The 19662-nt window shown below is 46.3% G+C and overlaps 1 protein-coding gene across 1 annotated transcript; it reads left to right on the top strand.

Moving 5' to 3' along the window:
• The first annotated feature begins 553 nt into the window (after nucleotides 1-553).
• STX10 (syntaxin 10) lies at nucleotides 554-13767 on the top strand. Its single transcript, XM_035104908.3, has 8 exons — nucleotides 554-987; nucleotides 4542-4711; nucleotides 5367-5461; nucleotides 6105-6167; nucleotides 7178-7276; nucleotides 9150-9256; nucleotides 10098-10192; nucleotides 12496-13767. The coding sequence occupies exons 1-8, from the start codon at nucleotides 953-955 to the stop codon at nucleotides 12570-12572; spliced, it is 741 nt and encodes a 246-aa protein (XP_034960799.1). The 5' UTR covers nucleotides 554-952; the 3' UTR covers nucleotides 12573-13767.
• The last annotated feature ends 5895 nt before the right edge of the window (nucleotides 13768-19662 follow it).

The raw sequence follows: 19662 nt of genomic DNA, 5'->3' as shown, positions 1-19662 counted from the left end.
TTTTCCCTTACTCTTGCATCACGCTCGAGTCTCCGCAGGCGACCTTTCTTCCCCGTGGACTTCCCCCCCCCCCTGCCCGATGCCTGGGCATGCGTTGGTCACGCGAACTATCACACCGAAATAAATTGCACAGAGTAATGCGGAGAGTACAAAGGAGCGCACTCCATTGTGCCATGAATTTAAGTACCGTTCCTGGTCCCTTAAACCACCACCAACATGAATTAAAATCTCCACTTCACCCACAGGCATGCACTGAAAACACACACACACACACACACACACACACACACACACACACACACACACACAACCAAGCAGGGACTTGCAGACCGCTCAGCAAGCCTCTTTGTAGGCGCCCTTACAGTGTGAATGAGTGGCTAGAGTGTAACCGATAAGGAGCTGCGGTTTTGAACCCACGCCCAGGGAGTGGAGCCCAAGAACTCAAACGCTCAGTTTGCAGGCGGAAAATGAATGAATCAGGAAGCCGGGCGGGGTGCAGCCTGAGCTATTTTAGGGCCGCGTTTCTTAGTACTGTAAGAGTGACGCACTTTCCATCTCCAGGAAGCTGAGGCGGAGGAGGGTGGAGGAAAAGAAAGAAAGGAGGCCAAGAATGAAACGCGAGGCTGCTAGAAGCTCCAGGGGAGAGTCCTGATTGCTCTTGCCAATCGCTCTCCTCCGTTTCCCCGGCTCCTCCCTAGGAAAGTCCGGCTCCACTTTCGCAGGGGAAGGGGTGAGGGAGGGAGCGCCGGGTTGGGCTGAGTCGAGAGAGGGCGGCCTGCTATTAGGAAAGAGGCGCCCGTAGTAAACGTGGCTGCTAAGTGGCTTCAGCTCAGGAAAGGAGGGAGGGAGGGACAAGCTGGGACGCTTCGCTCATAGACTTATATGGTTTGGCCCCCATACGCTGTTCTCCGGCCGGCTGGGCTCTTCCTGAAGGCATCTCGACCGGTCAGCAATGTCTCTGGAGGACCCGTTCTTCGTGGTGAAAGGGTGAGTGGCAGCCACTCCCACGGCCGCCGCAAACTCCGTCTTTCCTCGCCCCTGGTGGGGATAGGCGCCGCAGCAAGGCAGCCTGGCCCCGCGTGGGTCTGCGAGCGTGGGAAGCGTCGGGTAACTCGGGGATGTGGAGGCGGGGCGGGTGCGTGAAACTAGAGAACTCTTAGAAACCCGCATCAGATAAGCAACTTCGTCGAAACTCCGTTTATTAGCCGATCCTAATAAAGGCACTGCTCTACTTCTATATTATTATTATTATTATTATTATTATTATTATTATTAATCATCCACCCTAATGGATCAAACTCCCACAAAAGCCGCCACAGGGTCACAGCAAAGCGGATTCATTTCGGCCTCGAAGTTGACAGTTTATAAATTTTATGGGCAGCTCATATTTGGGGAACTGTGGACATTACTAAAAAATATTGTGCCCAAATTTTCCACCATGACAGATTCGTGTGTCTGAACAAGCTACAGCTCCCAAAATAGGTGTCTGTGACAAGTAATCAGTTTCTGTAGTTAGTTACACACAACTAAACAAGGAAGTTACTTTGTAGAAATAGGGGTTTTTTTTGTAAAGTATTTTGCTTGACACTTGCACTTTGAAATAATTGCTGAGTAGGATAATTAGTGATGTTTTCCAGCTTCACATTTTGTAATTAACAGACTACCATATTTCCAAAAACCCTTGAATATGTAGTACTTGGTTGCAATTTGTCCCTTGATCTCCTTCCTCATTTTGTCCTACTATCTGGTGAATGGTGTGACTCTATATAATTTGCCAGCTTGAAGAAATACTGTTGAGTTTTGGCAGCTGGATCTCATAGATGGGGAAAAAAGGAGATCTAGAGTTTTGTGCTTTGCTCTCTCTTTAAATCTACTGTTCTTCGTTTGGATGATGAAAACAGACCTATGCCTCCCTTTCGCCACACTTATCCTCTATGGACATCCCATTTTATAGCAGACATGGGAAACCTATGCCGCCCCCCTGGGCAGATATTGTTAGACTCCAGCTCCCATCAGCCTCAGTCGGCATGGCCAATGCCCAGGGATGCTGGGAGCTATAGTCCAGCAGTATCAGGAGGGCCACACCTCTGCTTTATAATTGCAGTGGTTTTAACAGTGCCGTATCTCATTCACTGCCACAGTAGCCTTTCCAGTACAGAATTGGAAGGAATGGAACAGAAGCAGCTGGAAGAGATGGCAAGTTGTTGTAGGCTACCTACAAGTTTGCATCTTTCAGACACCACTACAGTGGTACCGTACCTCGGGTTAAGAACTTACCGTATTTTTCTGAGTATAAGACTGGGTTTCCCCCCTAAAAATAATGCCAAAAATTAGGGGGCGTCTTATACACAGATACTGCCAAGGATGGAGTGGCGATTGGTTGTTGCCGCAAAAATAGAGGGTGTCTTATACATGGGGGCGTCTTAAAGACGGAAAAATACGGTAATTCGTTCTGGAGGTCCATTCTTAACCTGAAACTGTTCTTAACCTGACGTACCACTTTAGCTAATGGGGCCTCCCGCTGCCGCCACACCACCACCGTGCAATTTCTGTTCTCATCCTGAAGCAAAGTTCTTGACCCGAGGTACTATTTCTGGGTTAGTGGAGTTTATAACCTGAAGTGCCTGTAACCCGAGGTAGCACTGTATTTGTTTCTGTGGTTTATTTTATTAAAAAAAATCAAAATGCAGTACTGGGTAAAATCCATTAGCACCACCTTCTGGAATAATTCAGACACCTAGCAACAGAACCACTGGAATGTGGTACCCCTGGTTTGGAGGTTGATTGTACCGAAGCTGCTGAGAGGTCTAGGACAGGGGTCAGCAACCTTTTTCAACTGCGGGCCGGTCCACCGTCCCTCAGACCATGGGGTGGGCTGGACTGTATTTTGAAAGGAAAAAAAAATGAGCGGATTCCTATGCCTCACAAATAACCCAGGGATGCATTTTAAATAAAAGCACACATTCTACTCATGTTAAAACACGCTGATTCCTGGACTGTCCGCAGGCCGGATTGAGAAGGTGATTGGGCCGCATCTGGCCCATGGGCCTTAGGCATAGCTGTCAACTTTCCCCTTTTCTCGTGAGGAATCCTATTCAGAATAAGGGAATTTTCCTTTAAAAATGGGGAAAATTGACAGCTATGGCCTTAGGTTGCCTACCCATGGTCTAGGACAACTCATAGCATCATGCTCCCCAGGGCTATCTTTTGGCAAAGGCCATTCATTAAGGGGACCAAAGCTGTTTCAGTGCCAAATGAAGGCATGAAGCCAGACTGGAATGTGTCAAGATGTTCAGTGCCATCCACGTTTGCCTGGAGTTGACAGACCCTCACCCTCTTTGAGCAGCCTGCCCCCAAATGGAAATGCCCATGGGGGGGGGGCTCAAAGCACGGTTCCATAAGTACTCCTCCATATGAAGTATCCAACAATGAGATACTCACCCGCTTACTCTTTAAGAAGAGTCTCCACATCAAGGGAGCTGACTTCAAGGTTTTAGGTTTATATATATTTATTTGAGATGGCCCATTAGGTATCCTAGTGCAATTGTCAGACTGTCATTTCCTGGAGTGCATGAGACACCACTCGAGTTAATGAAGGTATCTTGTTTCTGATTAGATCCAGCTTTCCCTGACCCAGTGCTCTCCAGGTATTGGTGGGACTGCAGCTTCCATCAGCCCCTGCCAGCAAAGACAATAGTTAGGAATGATGGGAGTTGTAATCCATCAACATCTGGAGGGCACTAGGTTGGGGAAGGCTGGACTGGAGGGATCACCAAAATGCATTTACCTTCTGGACATGTGCAATGTTCACATATATCTGTGCTAGACTGTTGTGATCTAAAACAGGGTTGTAGCCTTGTTAGACTCTGGCTCCCATCATTTCTTACCATTGGCCAGGCTGACTGGGACTGGAGGGAGTTGGGAGCCCAGACCAGGAACATCCTGTTAGCCAGAGGTTTGCTACTACTGGACTTAAAGAATGAAGAACCACCAATTTTTTGTAAAACCTTCCTGCCTGGTCCCCAGGAGGCAATTCTTATCTGCCACCCGTGGTCCAGTGCGCAGCTTTTTACAAGCCCAATTTCCTCCAGGGTAACTCATCTCTAGACACATGGAGCCTGGAGTACCATGTGGTTCTTCGGACAGCTATTCATACAGATTTTCCCCTTCCAAACAGTCCTCTGAAGTGAACTTTTTATTTTTTTAATGCAAGGATACCTCTCTCAGTATAGAGATGCAGCTGCTTCAAGGGAGGAAACATTGCCTTATGGGAGGCTCCCTGTCAGGTGGAACAGAGCTGCACAGCTTGCGGTTTGCCCACTTGAATGGACCCAATCGATGATATATGGGGACCCACCGGGGGTTCGGCAAACCTCCTACGCTTGTCACCTGCCTGCAGCTGCAGAAACAGAGCTGTCGCTATGCAAGGCCGGTGGGTCGTGTTCAGTCTGGTGGTCTCACGGCTTTGGCAGGAGAAATAGTACCCTGTCCTGGCTCGCCCACCTCATCCCTGTCACACACTGGTATTTTTTGTTCTGTAGGGAAGTTCAGAAAGCCGTAAATGCAGCACGTGGGCTCTATCAGCGCTGGTGTCAGCTGCTGCAGGAGACGCAGGTCGTCAGCAAAGAGGAATTTGACTGGACTACTAATGAATTACGCAACAGCTTGCGCAGCATCGACTGGGACCTGGAGGACCTGGAGGAAACCATATATATCCTTTTGAAGCTGGGGCTGGAACAGCGTATGGGTGTGTTTTTTTTTGCCTCTCCAGGGAATTACGTTGCACCATTTTTTACGCGCACTGTCTGCTGCTACCGGTAGGATGGTAGCAGCAGGCAATAGCAGCTCTCCCCACCCCACCCCCATCCTGCTCTTTTGCAGGGATATTTGCAAGAACTGGAAGGGGAGTAAACCCTTATTCAGTTACAAGGGAGAAGGCATTCTCAGCAGTAATTCCCCAATTTTATGGCATGCCCTAGCTGAAGAGGTTTATCTGGGGCCTGTTTTGCCTTTTTTTGGTGCATGTCACCCAGAAAACTGTGACATACAGACGAAGAGAACTAGAGGGCCATATTTGGCCTCTGGACCAAAGGTCTCTCCCCCAGTTTTAATGTTCTTTTCTTTTCTCTATCTGATTATTATTTTATATTTTCCTATAAAGTGTAGTAGCACACTGCCCTGAAATGAAAAATCGGATAGTGGGTGCCATATAAATTCTTTCTTAAATAAATGAATTAATAAATTGGTAGCTTCTGCTACAGTTAGAGAGCACCTGGTAGGTTAAATGCAGCGTTGGCCCACATATTTGTGACCAGGTAGTTCTGTCTGCTTTCTAACTCGGTGACTCAAACTTAACTCATGAACACGCATTGTGGTGTCAAACCCGCGCAAGTTCAAAATTGAGCCCTCCCAGGTTGCCACCCGGCGCACTTTTGTCACGGAGATGCGAGAATCAGTCAGGGTGAGTCGAACGTATGCCTTGTCACTATTGGAGCATTTTGTCCTATGCAGCATAAAACACTTATTGTATGCAACAGGAATAGTTCTATTGCAGGGTTAGGGAGTCTGTGGCTCTCTGTGTTATTGGACTCCCAACAAACCTCACCAGTAAGGTCTGTGGTCAGGGATGTTGGGAATTGTGAATTGTGGTCCAAAACATCTGGAGGGCCGAAGTTTGGGGATGCCTGGTCTAGAGGGCCACATCTTCTCCATCTCTGTGGTATGGTAAGTGAAATGTTGAGTGATGATTTGGAAGTGTTAACAAAAGTGTGTGGCTGGGGTGCTTTATTCTGAGAGGGAGAGGATTTTTTTCAATTTTAAAAAAAGAAGGATCTAATTCCATACTCTAACCACTAAACCACACTTGTAGCTGAAACTGGGACAGTACTGCATTTTATATCCAATATTTTGGCCCATAGGTGATCTACAAGGATGTCAACTCATGTAATCTTATTTATTTCCCACTGGACCCTAGGATGGATTACAATAGGAGACTGTGTGCCTCTGCAAAAACCCACCCTTATTGTTGTTATTATGGGCGAACTCTTAAAGGCCATGGGCTCATCTGATTATATTCTCTTACTGCTTCCTTTTCTTGACTAAAGGAAATGAGGGATCACATATCCAGTCCAGCAGCACAGGCCTTTGCGGAGAGGAAAAACAGAGAGGTAAGCACATTTTACCACCCTCGCCACACCTCAGTGTTTTGCTGGAAATTTATTTCCTGGGAGGGAAAGAATTGGCAATGGCTAGGGTAGCTCTTTATCCCCGGTAGCATAGAGCCGCCTTCCCCATCCTGGTTTCTCCAGAGTCTCCCACTCACCAAGTGGGCAGGGGCTGATGGGAATTGTAGTCCAAAACATATGAAGGGCACCAGGTTGGAGAAGGCTGTTCTAGAGCTTCTTTGCCACAAAGGAAGTGGAGCTGGTCATCTAACCAAGGGTAAGGTCAGATTTCTTCTACAAGGCGCAAATTGCTTGGGTAAATGGGCTCTCTCTCTCTTTTTAAAGTGAATCATCCTTTGTCTCACTGTCAGTATCCTTGGGGTATGGATTATAGTCCAGAGCTCTTATGAAATGCACGATCACACTTGTTGATTCCCCCTTAAATGAGTAGAACCCATAGCTGCCACTCAAAAGTCTCCCGCCGAAAAATGCGGGATCAGCAGCAGTGCGGCACTGGAAGTCGCTTCTACACATGTCTGGACATGTGTAGAAGCGACTTCCGGTGCCGCGCTACCCATGTCTGGGCACCGGAAATCAGGTGGCGCCAGCACCCAAAATGGAACCTCTGGCAGGTAGGAAATCCCAGGGATTTCCGGGATGTTTTTCCATTTGGGAGAACAGCGGGAAACGAATTAAAATCCGGGGGTTTCCTGCGAAAAACGGGAGACTTGGCATCTATGGTAGAACCACCTGAGAGCCTCATCCATAATATTGCTTCTGATCTCAACCCCACATTTTTAAGAGCCATTTAATTCTGGAATGCAGTGAAAAAGGTTCCTGATCTCCTTACCAGAGAAAGGCTCTTCCTAGGCCCTGAGTTCCACTTAACCCTGCAGATTCTTCTACCCAGCTCACCTTTGCTTCCTTCCTTCCTTGCTTGGTCTCAGCTCTCCTGGGAGCACTAAGAATCCTGGGATTGCTCAGATAGTGTCCCCCTTTCCCTCCCTCTGCAGATGCTGTTGGGGAGCAGGGAACACTATGGGATGCTGGATGCAGAGGAACTGTCAACAGCTAATTCACATACTTTGGAAGAGCAGCAGTTGCATCAGAAGGTAAGAGCAGTGATAGTGAGCCACCCCAGTCCATCATTTTCACCAACATCCCTTTCTACAGAGACCTAACCGTGTCCTCTAGCTTGATACCTGCATTGAGAGAAATCTTGGGCTCTAGTGCAAAAGATGCTCACAGCATCTGCATACTACCTGTTCCCTGTACCTCTCTCCTCTCCCCCAGTTATGGGTTCAGTCAAGTACAAGAGTGAAGAACCTGTGGTTTTCTGAATGTTGTTGGACTCCAATGCCCATCATCCTGAGCGTTGTCAGCAGTCAGGGACGATGAGCACTGTAGTTTAGCAACATCTGGAGGCCACAGGGTCCCCATACGTTGAGTTGCTTTCTTCTTCCTTCCCTGTCAGATTACAGGTGACAGATATCCTTGAGTGGAGGTGAGGGTAAATGCTTCCTGCCTCCCTTTCTTACAGTGAGTATGGTTTCAAACCCAAGCAGGAGGCAAGGCCCTCCATTTCTCAGTAGCAGAATGGGATAACAATGGGCTACTCAAAAGGTTATTGTGAAGACAGTCAAGTTAAGGAAACACATTATCCAGTCTTTGGGATGACTTAGGCTAGAAATCAAATTGTTCCATGTTGATTCCGAACCAAAGCAAGCCTCTTTTCCCACTCTGTTTGGTCTCCTCCCAAATGGCCATTTCAATATATTGTCAGGGACTGGCAGTGCTGGATTAAACCCTGTGGAGGCCCCCCTTGCAAATTATTTCCTAATTCATTTTTGTAATTTTCTTTCAAGATCAAATCAATATTATTTTGATCCATTGTCTTGGGGCCCCTAAAAGGCGTGGGGCCCTTAGGCCAGTGCCTACTCTGCCTATTTGGTACTCTGGCACTGGGGGCTGGCAGGGCTCTGAGGAGTGATCGGAAGAGGTGGCGGGGCCAGAGGCTGATCCTGGGGAAGTGGGTAGTGCTTTATGTGGTTGTGGGCCTTCTGCAAGGCAGGAGCCTGAGCTGGAGGGTGGGGAGGGGTCTGAGCAGTCAGAGACTGTGGAAGAAGGACAGGACGTGGCAGGAGCTGAGGGAGAGACAGTGCATGAAGGGAAGAGGCCGGCAGAATCCCCTCCGTACCCTTCCCCACTGTCCCCCAGGACCAGGAGGGCCTTGAAGAGGCAGGCACAGTGACAACTTCAGTGTAGGACAAGTCACAGGTTGCTTGTGCTCACACCATCAGATGATAGTACTTAAGTTTGCGGTGTAGGCCTGGCCACCTGTTCAACAGTCCAACTTGGAGCGCAAGCCTGAGGAGCGACAACAGCTACCTAGCCACCAGAAGTGTGTGTGTGTGTGTGTTCAGTGCGCCTCAGGAGCTACTGTAACTTCATGTTTTGTCAATAAAGAATTAAACATTTGTCCTCCTTGGGCTGGGTGTGCTCAGGAGGACATTTGTTGAGGAAGTACCAGAGACCTTTCGCTTCTTGCTAAATGAAGAGGAGCCCCATAACCACTCTTGTTGTGCAAGCGCTGGATTCTTTGACAAAACATTAATGTGACAGTCAAGATCCTGAGGGCTGACTTCTGTGAAGGGATATTAACCTGTAAAAGCATTCACTAGTCTCAGTTTTTCCAAGACTGCCGTTGAAATGAGTTTTGGTCCCACTTGCCTAAATGCACACAAAAAGATGGACATTTATGGGTCCTATGTGGAGCCTCAGCAGTGACAGTACAGCTGCCCAACTCCCAGAGTTGCTACTCCAGCTTGGTCCTCATTTCCCCTCACCTTGAAGGCCAGTGTCCAGTTGAGGCAGAGACTTCTTTGTACAACATATTGTTGTATTGTGGGCAGGAACCCTCTTCGCTTCTCTTTGCTTTGAGTTCTAACAGACTCCCCCGCTGATGCCTCACATTCTCCTTGACAGCTGATCATTGAGGAGCAGGATGAGGAGCTGGAGCTCGTCTCTGGCAGCATCCGAGTGTTGAAGCACATGTCGAGTCGGGTCGGAGAAGAGCTGGATGAGCAAACTGTGTGAGTGCAGGTAGTGTGGGGTGTGTGTGTGTGTGCTGATGTATTGCAACACTCCTATCTTGCTCTTTAGACGAAACTTTCAAGCAGCAAAGGGGACAGTGGGGGCGGCCCATTAGCAGGTTAGGCCTGGATAAAATGGCAGTAGACTAGTCCCAATGAATACAACTCTGGCAATCCTGGCCGCTGCTAGATCAGAGAAGAGGATCCAGAACCTTTGTCTATATAGAACTGTGGTGGCCACTCATTTCTAACAGATTCAGGAAGGACTCAATTTTCAGAGACATGTGCACAGGATGCTCCTGTACCTGTGTGAGTGCTTTACCCTCTCCCTCCTGCCCTTCTTCAGCAGGAACAGAGTTCTTTGCCAGAGGGGGCCCCCCCATTGCTGTGCACTTCCACTGCCCAACCCCATTTTCTGAGTGAGCATCAGAAGGAGAGCACTTGGCCAGAACCTCTGTTGCTGTTCACTCTGCCAGGAAGTAATTTAAGAAACCCTTTTCCTTGCATTTTGGCTTGGCAGAGGGGGGCACCCTTGTGTTCATTAAGGCTGGTTATGGGGATCAGGGATTATGCTTGGAACAGATTGGACCCCTGGCTCCCAGTTGCATATCCCATTTCTAGAAAATGCTGGTGTAGCTCGAATGAGTAGATTCTGAACTCTCTTGGCAGGGAAGATACCCCTAAAAGAAAACTGCTTGCAACCTGCCGGCACACCTGGCTGACATCCCCGTGCTTTGTGATTTTTGTGGGGTGGAGGCAAGACTCCGAAGCTCTTATTGGGAGAGGGTTACCCTGTGGACAGTTGCCACTCACGTTGACGATGCCTTTGCTGGCATTTCAGGATGCTGGAAGACTTTGCCCATGAGATGGACAGCACTCACAACCGCATGGATGGCGTGCTCAGAAAAATGGCCAGTGTCACCCATATGGCAAGTGGTAAGAAACAGCTCTCTGTTCCAGTACTACTTTGGTACAAGGGAGATTTTACTCCTCCACACCCAGATAACCTCATCCCCCAGCTTCTTGAAATTGCTTTCTTTTGCCCACCAGCTTTGCCCACCAGGATTTGGCATCAAGTAACTGAAAGTGTTGGTTTAGGAATCAGGATGCTTGCCATCTCCCATAAAAGAATAGCAAGTGTTATTATTTTAGTGGTGGGGAATGTTTCTCATCCTGAGGGCTGCCTTCCTTTGTGGATAATCTTCTTGGGGCCGCAGTGGGATAGCCAGGAAGCGGCATCTTAGCAGATTCTTACCTTTTTTTTTACAGTAGACTGATTCCAGCTATGCAAATGTCAGCTGATTTTACACATACACACCACTCACCATCCAGGCAGGCAAGAAGCGGCAGAGTCCAGGAACATATTCAGCCAGCCAAGACAGGACTAGTGAGGGGCGTGGCCTCAGGAGAGGGATGTGCCCTGGTAAAAGTCCCAGTGGCCAGGTAGAGAGGTCTTAGCTTCCTCACCCCTGCCTTCCTCACCATAAACATCACCACAGGCAAAGGCAATCTGGCTTCCACAAAAAGTATTCTGTGTTTCACAACTGTGAATTTCTGCACACTTCCAGCACACACCCTGCCTCTTTCCTCTGCAATCAGATTGACCCATCCGCTTGCTGGTGGGGGGCCAGGAGGAACAATAATCTAGGTTTGAGCTTAGTATTCACTTGGGAGGCAGTTTTTGCTGCCCTCCTCTCTTAATCAAAGGAGCATTTGGCATCATTGTTGAGACTCAGCAAGGCAGATCCATCACAGGAGATCTGGAGTACGTGTACAATATGTGTGAAACAGAATGGCAATTAAAAGAATGAGGTAATGGTATAAAAACCTGAACATTCTGGTTGGGCCAGTATTGCATCTCCATTTCTACTGCTGGCTCTCAGCACAAGTCCCTAGAGTAATAGATGGAAAAGCAGGTTAAAACCATTTTTTTCCTGGCAGGAGTGCCACTACAGTGTCATTTAGTGCTCTCGTTTCTGGCTTACAAAGAGCAAGCAGTTTGCACACAGGAATGCAGCTTTCCGAGTCAGATCCTTTGTCTACCTAGCTTAGTATTGTGAATACCAACTAGCAGCAGCTCTCCAGACACTCCCAGCCTTACCTGGAGAGTCTGGGGACTGAGCCAGAGATCGTCTGCATGCAGATCTCTTAAGTTGCAGCCCTTCCTCCATAGGTGAGGCAGGCAGGAATTCAAGCTCCACTGTATGCCATAAACAGGCCTGCAGTGTCTCTCCATCCTGCCCCAGCTCTTGCCCAAGAGTGCTACGGATATTAGCTACTTGTGTCCAATGTTGGAAATTCCCATTATTCTAGGCGCATTTTGCGACTGGGAATTTCATTCGCGCTAGCAGTTTCTGAGCTCTGGCCGCAGTACTGTGTCTAAGATTTCAGATTAAAACGGCAGCGTGGAAGGAAAGGAGGACCCTTTTCTGCCTCCCCACTTCCAGCTACTCTCTGAAGACTGGAGAAGAGACCCTCTCAATAAGATTAAGGGGGTGGGCAGGGGAAGGACTAGACCCTGTGAAAATTGAACATAATATTTTAGCTGCAGTCCGTTTTAAGCTTTGTATTCTTGTTATTTAAAAAGTGTGCCTAGACATTCCACTGTTGCGTCCATAACCTAGGTTTAGGGTGCCATTTAGCTCCTAGCTTTCATATCTCAGTTTCTAACGCTGCCTGTGACACCAGGGCTGTGGGTTAGATTAATGATTAACCCAACAAGCTAGATTAGGTCTCCACACTATGGTGTTTTAATCCGGGAATAGACCTCCCAATATCATTTCCTCAGATGTTCACTTGAGCCCTTTCTACTTGTGGTCTTCCAAGGATGATTCTTGCACCTGCGTCCACCATGCTTGGGAGTGCAGGCCAGTGGGATGGGGCACATGGTTCAGAGGGTTAGAATATGGTTCAAATTGCAGCATCTTACGTGCTTTAAATTAATTCTGTTTAAGGCAGGACTGGAGAACCCATAGCTCTCCAGATGTTCTTGTACTACGGCTCCTATGATCCCTGACCATTGGGCTGTGCTACCTGGGGCTGATGGAAGTCAGAGTCCAACAAGATGTGAAGGGCCACAAGTCACTCATCCCTTTTCTTAAAGGATCCCTTCTAACTGTTTTTGCTTATTTACAATGTCAGACCCCTCACTGTGGTGGAAGGGCTGGTGGGTTCTTAACGGGGTTGGTCTTCTTGCATTTAACACCATCCCCCCCCTGTATTTTCTCCCACTCCATCAGAACGGCGCCAGTGGTGCATCATCGGCCTGTTGCTCATTGTCGTGGTGGTGGTGCTGGTTCTTATCCTTGCTCTGTGATCAAACGGCAGAACGGACATGGGGGAAGGGTGGCAGGTACCAATCCCATCCCTGCCGAGTGGAACACTTGTATCCTGTGTGGGATCGTGGCGAAGCTTCCTCCAAAGGTGAAAAGGAAGCATGTCCGTTTAATCAGGTGGAATGATGGGTTTCCAAATGGGCTACTCTCCCTTGCAGTCAGGCTTTGCTCCTAATTGTTTAAGGCTGCAGATTTGTGAAAAAGGAGGACTGGGTTCTGGAGGTTAGGAAATTTGTGCCATCTCCCCCCTTTTGTGTGTGCCAGGGTGAAATTATAGACAGATGTGCCTGTTAAATGTGGAAGCCATATTGCATATGCAGTTTGTTACCCATTTTGCAAGTAGGTGCAGCAGCGTCAGTTTCCTTTCCCCCACTGAGTAGCCTTTTCCTCTCATCTCCAGCAGCCAAAGAGGAAGAACACGGTCCCAGCTGACTACTCTTGCTGCCATTATAGGTTCTTATTCTTCATGCCACCTCTCTGAACGGGCGCAAGATTGCTGCACATTTAATGTGTCTTGTTGAAGAAGCACAATTGACTAAGCCATTGGTTGTGTTTCACCTCAGCCAGTAGCACATGGACACTGTGAATAGACGGGATAGGACAAAGGCTTTGCTTCCTTTTTAAAGGACAAAATTGCTCAGAGTTGAGAACAGGCCAAAGCCATCTCACTGCCTAAGTGCCAAGAAAGGGATTTTGCTTAGTGGAACTGGCAACATCACACCCCCCCCCCAATGCTCCTTCTCTTACTGTGAGGCCAGCCGTCCAACAGAAACAGGGAGCAAAATGTCAGAATCTCATCACCCAAATCCCTCAGGCCTCAGTGCTGTGCTTCAGGTTGCAAGTGGTGCCAATACTTTTGGGGTGCTGCCAAGCACTTCAAGAAAACTGGTTTCTAGACACCCAGTCAGCTCAATCCCTTTCAGTTATATGGTAAACAAACCTTCTCCCCTTAGGTCTAAATCCCTGCCAAGGACACACTGTCTATGCTGATATAGACAGCTACTTTCAGCCAAGCCCAAGTGGAGGATAACAGCCCTTTCTATGAGGCAGCTCTGCTGTCACATGCACTCAGAAGCCATTCTGTTTCTATTGTGAAGTATTATTTTTTTAAAAAGGTACCAAAACAAGCTTTTTAGATCTTCCAAGAAAAATAAAAGTTTTTATACTTCTATTTAATACAGATTTTGGTTCTGGAATGTTGTTGGGAGGGAGTGGTGATATTTACATACCCCAAAATATGAAATCAAGAGCAGCAATGGCCATCCAGATGATGTCCGATTGTCACTGTCATCCCTGGCTGCTGGAAGCTGAAGACCAAGAAAATATGGAGCGACAGAAATTCCCCACCTCTGAACTAGAAGAGAACCCTACTTTGATCTAACTAGACTAGCATTCTGTCTTCAACTATGGCCTGCCAGCCACATATGTTATTTGAAGCTAGGGATCTAATGCACTTTGAACTCACTCTCAGTCATTCTTATTGAATTGTGTGGGCATTGTTTAAGATGATTCTTAACTGATTGCCTAAAGCTCAAATCTGTGATCACATTGTATTCTGAGCAACCGAGTAATTGCTCTCTCATCTCTACCGTTTGCAGCAGTACCAACCTCCTATCATGTCCTCCCTCCCCAAATCACCAAAACAGAGTCTTGCTGTGTAGTTTGCAGCCTAATCTGATGTAGTTCAATTGTGTTCAGTGGGGCTTAGTCCCAGGGAAGTGTGCACAGCAATCTAATCAGAGCCACCCTTTTCAGTAGAGAAATAGAAATTCAACATGTTCTGCTGAACTCAAGAAAAGGTAAATATGCTAATCAAATGGTGCTCGATTTTTCAAACATTTATGCTGTAGTTTAAGGAATCCTTTGTATAGTCCAGGGGTGGGGAACCTGTGGCCCCCCCAATGTTGCTGGAGTACAACTCTCACCAGCTTTCACCATTGGCCATGCTGATAAGGGCTGGCAGGAGTTGAACGAACAACATATGGAGGGCAACCAGTTGCCCATCTGTACTCTAGTCTAGGGGAGTTGAAGAGCAAGATATGAAATTTAATGAAACACACAAACATGACTCTCAGTCATATTTGTTTTGTACCACGGGGTTGATTAATTTGGAAATAGAATTTACTTAGCCTGATGCATCCATAGAAATGCTCCAAAGTTTAGATACCTACCTTAAGCAAATCCGGTCTGTTTTTAATTTCGGCAAGGCTGCTCCAGGATAACTCCCCAGGGAATAATCAATCTTACAAATGAAATGGTCAGGCACGCAATTGTTACAAACTTTTTTTTATTTATTAACATTTCTGAATTCCTTTTTTATTTTTAATCTTTACAGTAGTTAATGTGCAATTTCTTGATACTCTCAGGTCACAGGGATGAGGGAGTCACAAAATTTTTCTTGGCACTTATAACACAGAACAAATACTGGCATTCTCCAGGGGCAAAGAGGTGGGCTTCAAGGTGAAAAGCAGGGGGTGCTGAGGGAGCTGGGGTGGGGCGGGCGGGGGAAAGGGGGAGGGTGCTTTTGTTATTTCATTTTAAAGGATCTGTTTTCCTCTCGGAGAGGGTTTTACAAGGGGCAAGGGAGGGAGAGGGGCTGATATTGGAGTAGCTGCTTGCATCAACCCAAAGCGCCTGGAAGGGGGAAAGAGATAAAAGTCCATGCTGCATCTGCGCAGAGGTTACATAATCAGGCTTTGTTAGTGCTTTTCAGTGTACATTTTTTTGCCCTTTTTTAAAAAAAATTGTTTGCTCTAGTTTAGAAACAAAAAAAGAGAACCCAACAAAAGCAAAAAACAAAAGATGGACAAAAAAGTAGAGACAACAAAAGACAGAAGGAGGCCTCACTCCCTTCGCCCCATTGTGGGATTATTCCCATTTCCAACAGAAAGCCTGCCCAAGATGCAAATAGACCATGGGGGGAGGGAATTATTCAGCTGGCTAGAAGGAACCTCAAAGAAAGATTATAACGTTTTGAGTCCAAGTGATCCTCAGAGACCCTCTAATATAGATAATTCTTAAGTTTCCTCTGCTGCAGGACATTTATGCTGGATCTCCCCATTCTGTTACATCCCCAGATAATATCCATGAGACTAGACAGTGCCGCCTCAGAGTGGGTCTCCCCAGGATGCTACATACCCAGAATTCCAAAAAGCACAGCCCCGATAGGTCATAACATATGTCCAGACATTCCTCTTCCAGTGTCCCTTTGTTTTTGAAATTTAGATCTGGCAGTCCTACCAACACAGCTCACAACACAGAGAAACAGGATAGGATTCTTCAAATGTTATTTCAAGGTTAGTAGCTACTTTGGGCCAACTCTCCTAAAGATGCCAAGCCTCCTGGTGAGAAAATGTACAACTCTTATCTTTTTGGCCTAGGGGATGCCCATAGCCAATCACACCTGTTTTTTTAAAAAACACAACAACAACAACCCTACTACATGCAGACAAATGCTGCAGGAGATTATTCTGTTCCATGTTCCAGTGTAAATAAAATTGCTCACCTAAGTTCAGCCAAATGAGATTCAGAGTAAAGGTAAAAAAAAAGAAAAAAGGTAAAGGACCCCTGAATGGTTAAGTCCTGTCAAAGGTGACTATGGGGTGTGACACTCATATGGCTTTTCAGGCCAAGGGAGCTGGCGTTTGTGCATAGACAGCTTTCCGGGTCATGTGACCAGCATGAGAAACCCGCTTCTGGCACAATGGAACACTGTGACGGAAACCAGAGCACACGGAAATGCCTTTTACCTTCCCGCCCTAGTGGCACCTATTTATCTACTTGCACTGGTGTGCTTTCGAACTGCTAGGTTGGCAAAAGCTGGGACAGAGCAACGGGAGCTCACTCCAACATGTAGATCTGAACCGCCGACCTTCTGATCGGCAAGCCCAAGACAAGAGGCTCAGTGGTTTAGACCACAGCGCTACTCGCGTCCTTCCCAAATGAGATTCACTCCACTAGCTTCTCTAGAACCCACCCTTGGCACCAAAATGCTTCTGGGATAGATAAAAATGAACTGGTTGGTATGGTGTGCCTTCTCCCTTTCCCTCTGAAAAACAGGGACCCCAATAAAACCAGCTGATCTTCAGCAGGCCCACCATTATTGCACAATCCGCTCTCCGCCTTTCCTCCGTGAGGAGTCAGTGTTCACCATAAAGCTAGAAGAAGCTGAGTCTATTTCATTCAGCAAGGGGGCCGCCAGAAGCTTCAACTTTCTAAGTCAGATCCTTGAATGTCAAGAAGCTACATCAGTTGGTCGGTTCCTCCTTCCCTTTCACAGATTGTCAAATACAGAGTCAGACCATTAGTCCATCAAGCTAAATTTTGTCTGTGCTGTCATCCCCAGCCCTACCTGAAAATGCCAGAGATTGAACCTGCATGCAAATCATTTGTTCTACCCCTGACCTATGGACTCTTCCCCCAAGCATCCTTGTAATTTCCATGCACACTGCTGTCCATATCTAAACAGCTTTATGTTAGGAAGAAGGATCAAGAAGGTTCTCAGGCCAGTTACATAATAACTTATTGGTTTGATTGAACACTTACTTTCTACAGATGTTTCCAAACTCCAATAGTAGGTTAAAAAGTGTTCTTTCCAAAGCTCTAAAGGAATCAGACCTCGTGGCTGATATACAAAAGGTACAACTCAAACTTTGCTGATTGACCGCTTGCATTTGCAACACCCGGATGATATAAAATGACCACCACCTGCATCTGTCTTGCAAAAAAAAAAAAAAGCACGAGAGAGGAGAGGGAATTGAGGCAGAATAAAAGAGCTGTAGAAATGAGCAAGAATGTGAAGTTTCTTTGTCCTATCTCAGTTCAATTGCAACACCATTTGGTTACTTGCAACAAGACAATATAATCATTTCAAGATAACGGATGCAAAACTGGGAATAGCATCAGGATAAGGAAAAAGCAAATAGAGTCGTACCTTGGATCTCAAATGCCTTGCGACTTGAATGTTTTAGCTCCCAAACGCCACAAACCCGGAACTGAGTGTTTGCAACCGGCTTGCGAACATTCTTTGGAAGCCAAGCGTTCTTTAACAGGATTCAAAGTGAGATTTGGGGGCTTGTCCTGCTTTGATATGATCCAGTTTCTACCACCCAATCCCAGAAGTCTTTTTCTTCTTCTTTTGATCATGGGGAGAAAAAAAATCAAGCTTAATTTACTGGATCAGGTAAGGCTGTAGCCCTGCCACAGTGTTTTTTAAAGAGTGCTTCTTCCAATAATGGCCTTACGTGAAGGTCATGGAGAAAAGTGGGCACACAAGGACTAGTACGTGAAGAGTAACATAGGAAAGCGTTCCAACCTTTCCCACCACATTTACCTAGAATTTCAGAGTAATTTCCAAACCAAATAAAAGCCACCCAACCTTCAATTCTCCAACTTGATTCTCTAGAGAGAGAGAGTTCTGTTACAAATTCCAGCTCTGCCATCACTGGGAGAGAGGAGAGGGAAATCTATCTGAACTTGTACAATTTAGAACTTAAAAGTCAAATGGGAGAGGTTTGGTGGGGTGGGGGAGAAAGAAGAGAAGAGAGTATGATGCCATCAGTTAGCCAGTGTAATGATGTGTGTATAAAGTCAATAGCCTGGCATTTGCAGGAGAGGGACTTGGGCCATATGCAACTGGATTTGAGTGCAACTAGTAACTTCATCACCCCATCACAAATGGTGGCGCCATGTGCATTAAAATATTAACCCAGCCATTCAGCAACACTTAGATGAACATGCAGGTGTGCATCCAGGGGCAATGTATATGTATAGTTGCTTACACATGTTTTTCTTTTTTTCTAGATTAGGTTGACAGATGCCTTGATGTCTTATTTTGTTCCATGTTCATATTCAGCATGGCTTAGAACAAGGCCAATCATCTCATTAAATTTCCCCTCTAGAACTATCTGAGAAATCAGATTAAGAAAATTAGAATGAGATTGCCACTTTTTTTGTAGTGAATACCTATGTTTTTAAATGTTACTTTTCTATCACTTCAACTTCTTCAGGGAAAAATACAAGGGTAAAATGAGTGAGCTTAAGTACATACGGTACATGACCATACAATGCAATAGAAAAATAGGGCATGCTGGGTGATAAAATAACCCTTTCCTGTTTAAAAGCAGCTAGTGGGAAAGGAGAAGAAATGGCCTGAAAGAAAGCGAGAACTTAGTGTTATGTCAGAATTGTGTCAATGCCAACATTTACGCTTTCAGATCTTGGCAAAATGTGATCCATTCCTCCAAGTGCAGTGCAAATGCTGACACAGTCACCAGCTAGTGTGTGGCTGCATCGCTAAAGAAACCCAGTTTATCATGGGTTTCCACCAACGGAGGCACTGGAATGGTAATTCTGGGAAAGACTGAAAAAGAATATTCTCAGCAAATTCATAAAAATACAATTCCCGTGATTTCCCTGGAGAAGTCATGTCATTTAAAGCAGTATAAACCTGACTTAGGTTTGAAATGTAGATCTGCCTATGGTAAGTTTAGATTATTGCCAGCCCTTTTTTATTTAAAAACAAACATACAAACAACCATTTCACAGCAAGTGAAATACAACTGTGCTGGGCCAACATGGAGCAAATGGGGAATGCTACGCATCCAGCCTCAGTCTCCTGCCGCCAAAGCCAAAATGACTGCTCATTTAAACAGTGCTTCCTTCTAACATATTCACATCTCTGTCTTTGTCTCCCTCCAGTGGAAAGAAAGGAAAATGTCCTGCTTTTAGTATCAAATAACTCATTAAAGAAACAACAGCTAAGACTGCCAACTGTGCAGACAAAAGAAAGCCAAAAATATGCCCTGAAGTAGAAGCCAAGTCCTTTATACGATGAAGCAACGTTGTAGGACATACAAAATGGATGCATGCCATCTTAGTATTTCAAAAGCCACACTGTATTGTACATAACTTTCCAGTCATGCAGCTGGTTGGTAGCCATTTTGTCAAGTTACCTAAGGAGAGTTCTGACTAAAATATCAAGACCCAAAATGTATCCTTGCAGTGCAACCCTGGGCATGTCTACTCAGAAGTATATCCCACTCAGTTCAACGGGACCCACTTCCCAGTTAG

Source organism: Zootoca vivipara, chromosome 2 (assembly GCF_965207765.1).
Source record: "Zootoca vivipara chromosome 2, rZooViv2.hap1.1, whole genome shotgun sequence".
Classification (NCBI taxonomy): domain Eukaryota; kingdom Metazoa; phylum Chordata; class Lepidosauria; order Squamata; family Lacertidae; genus Zootoca; species Zootoca vivipara.
This window is presented reverse-complemented; position numbering and strand designations above follow the sequence as displayed.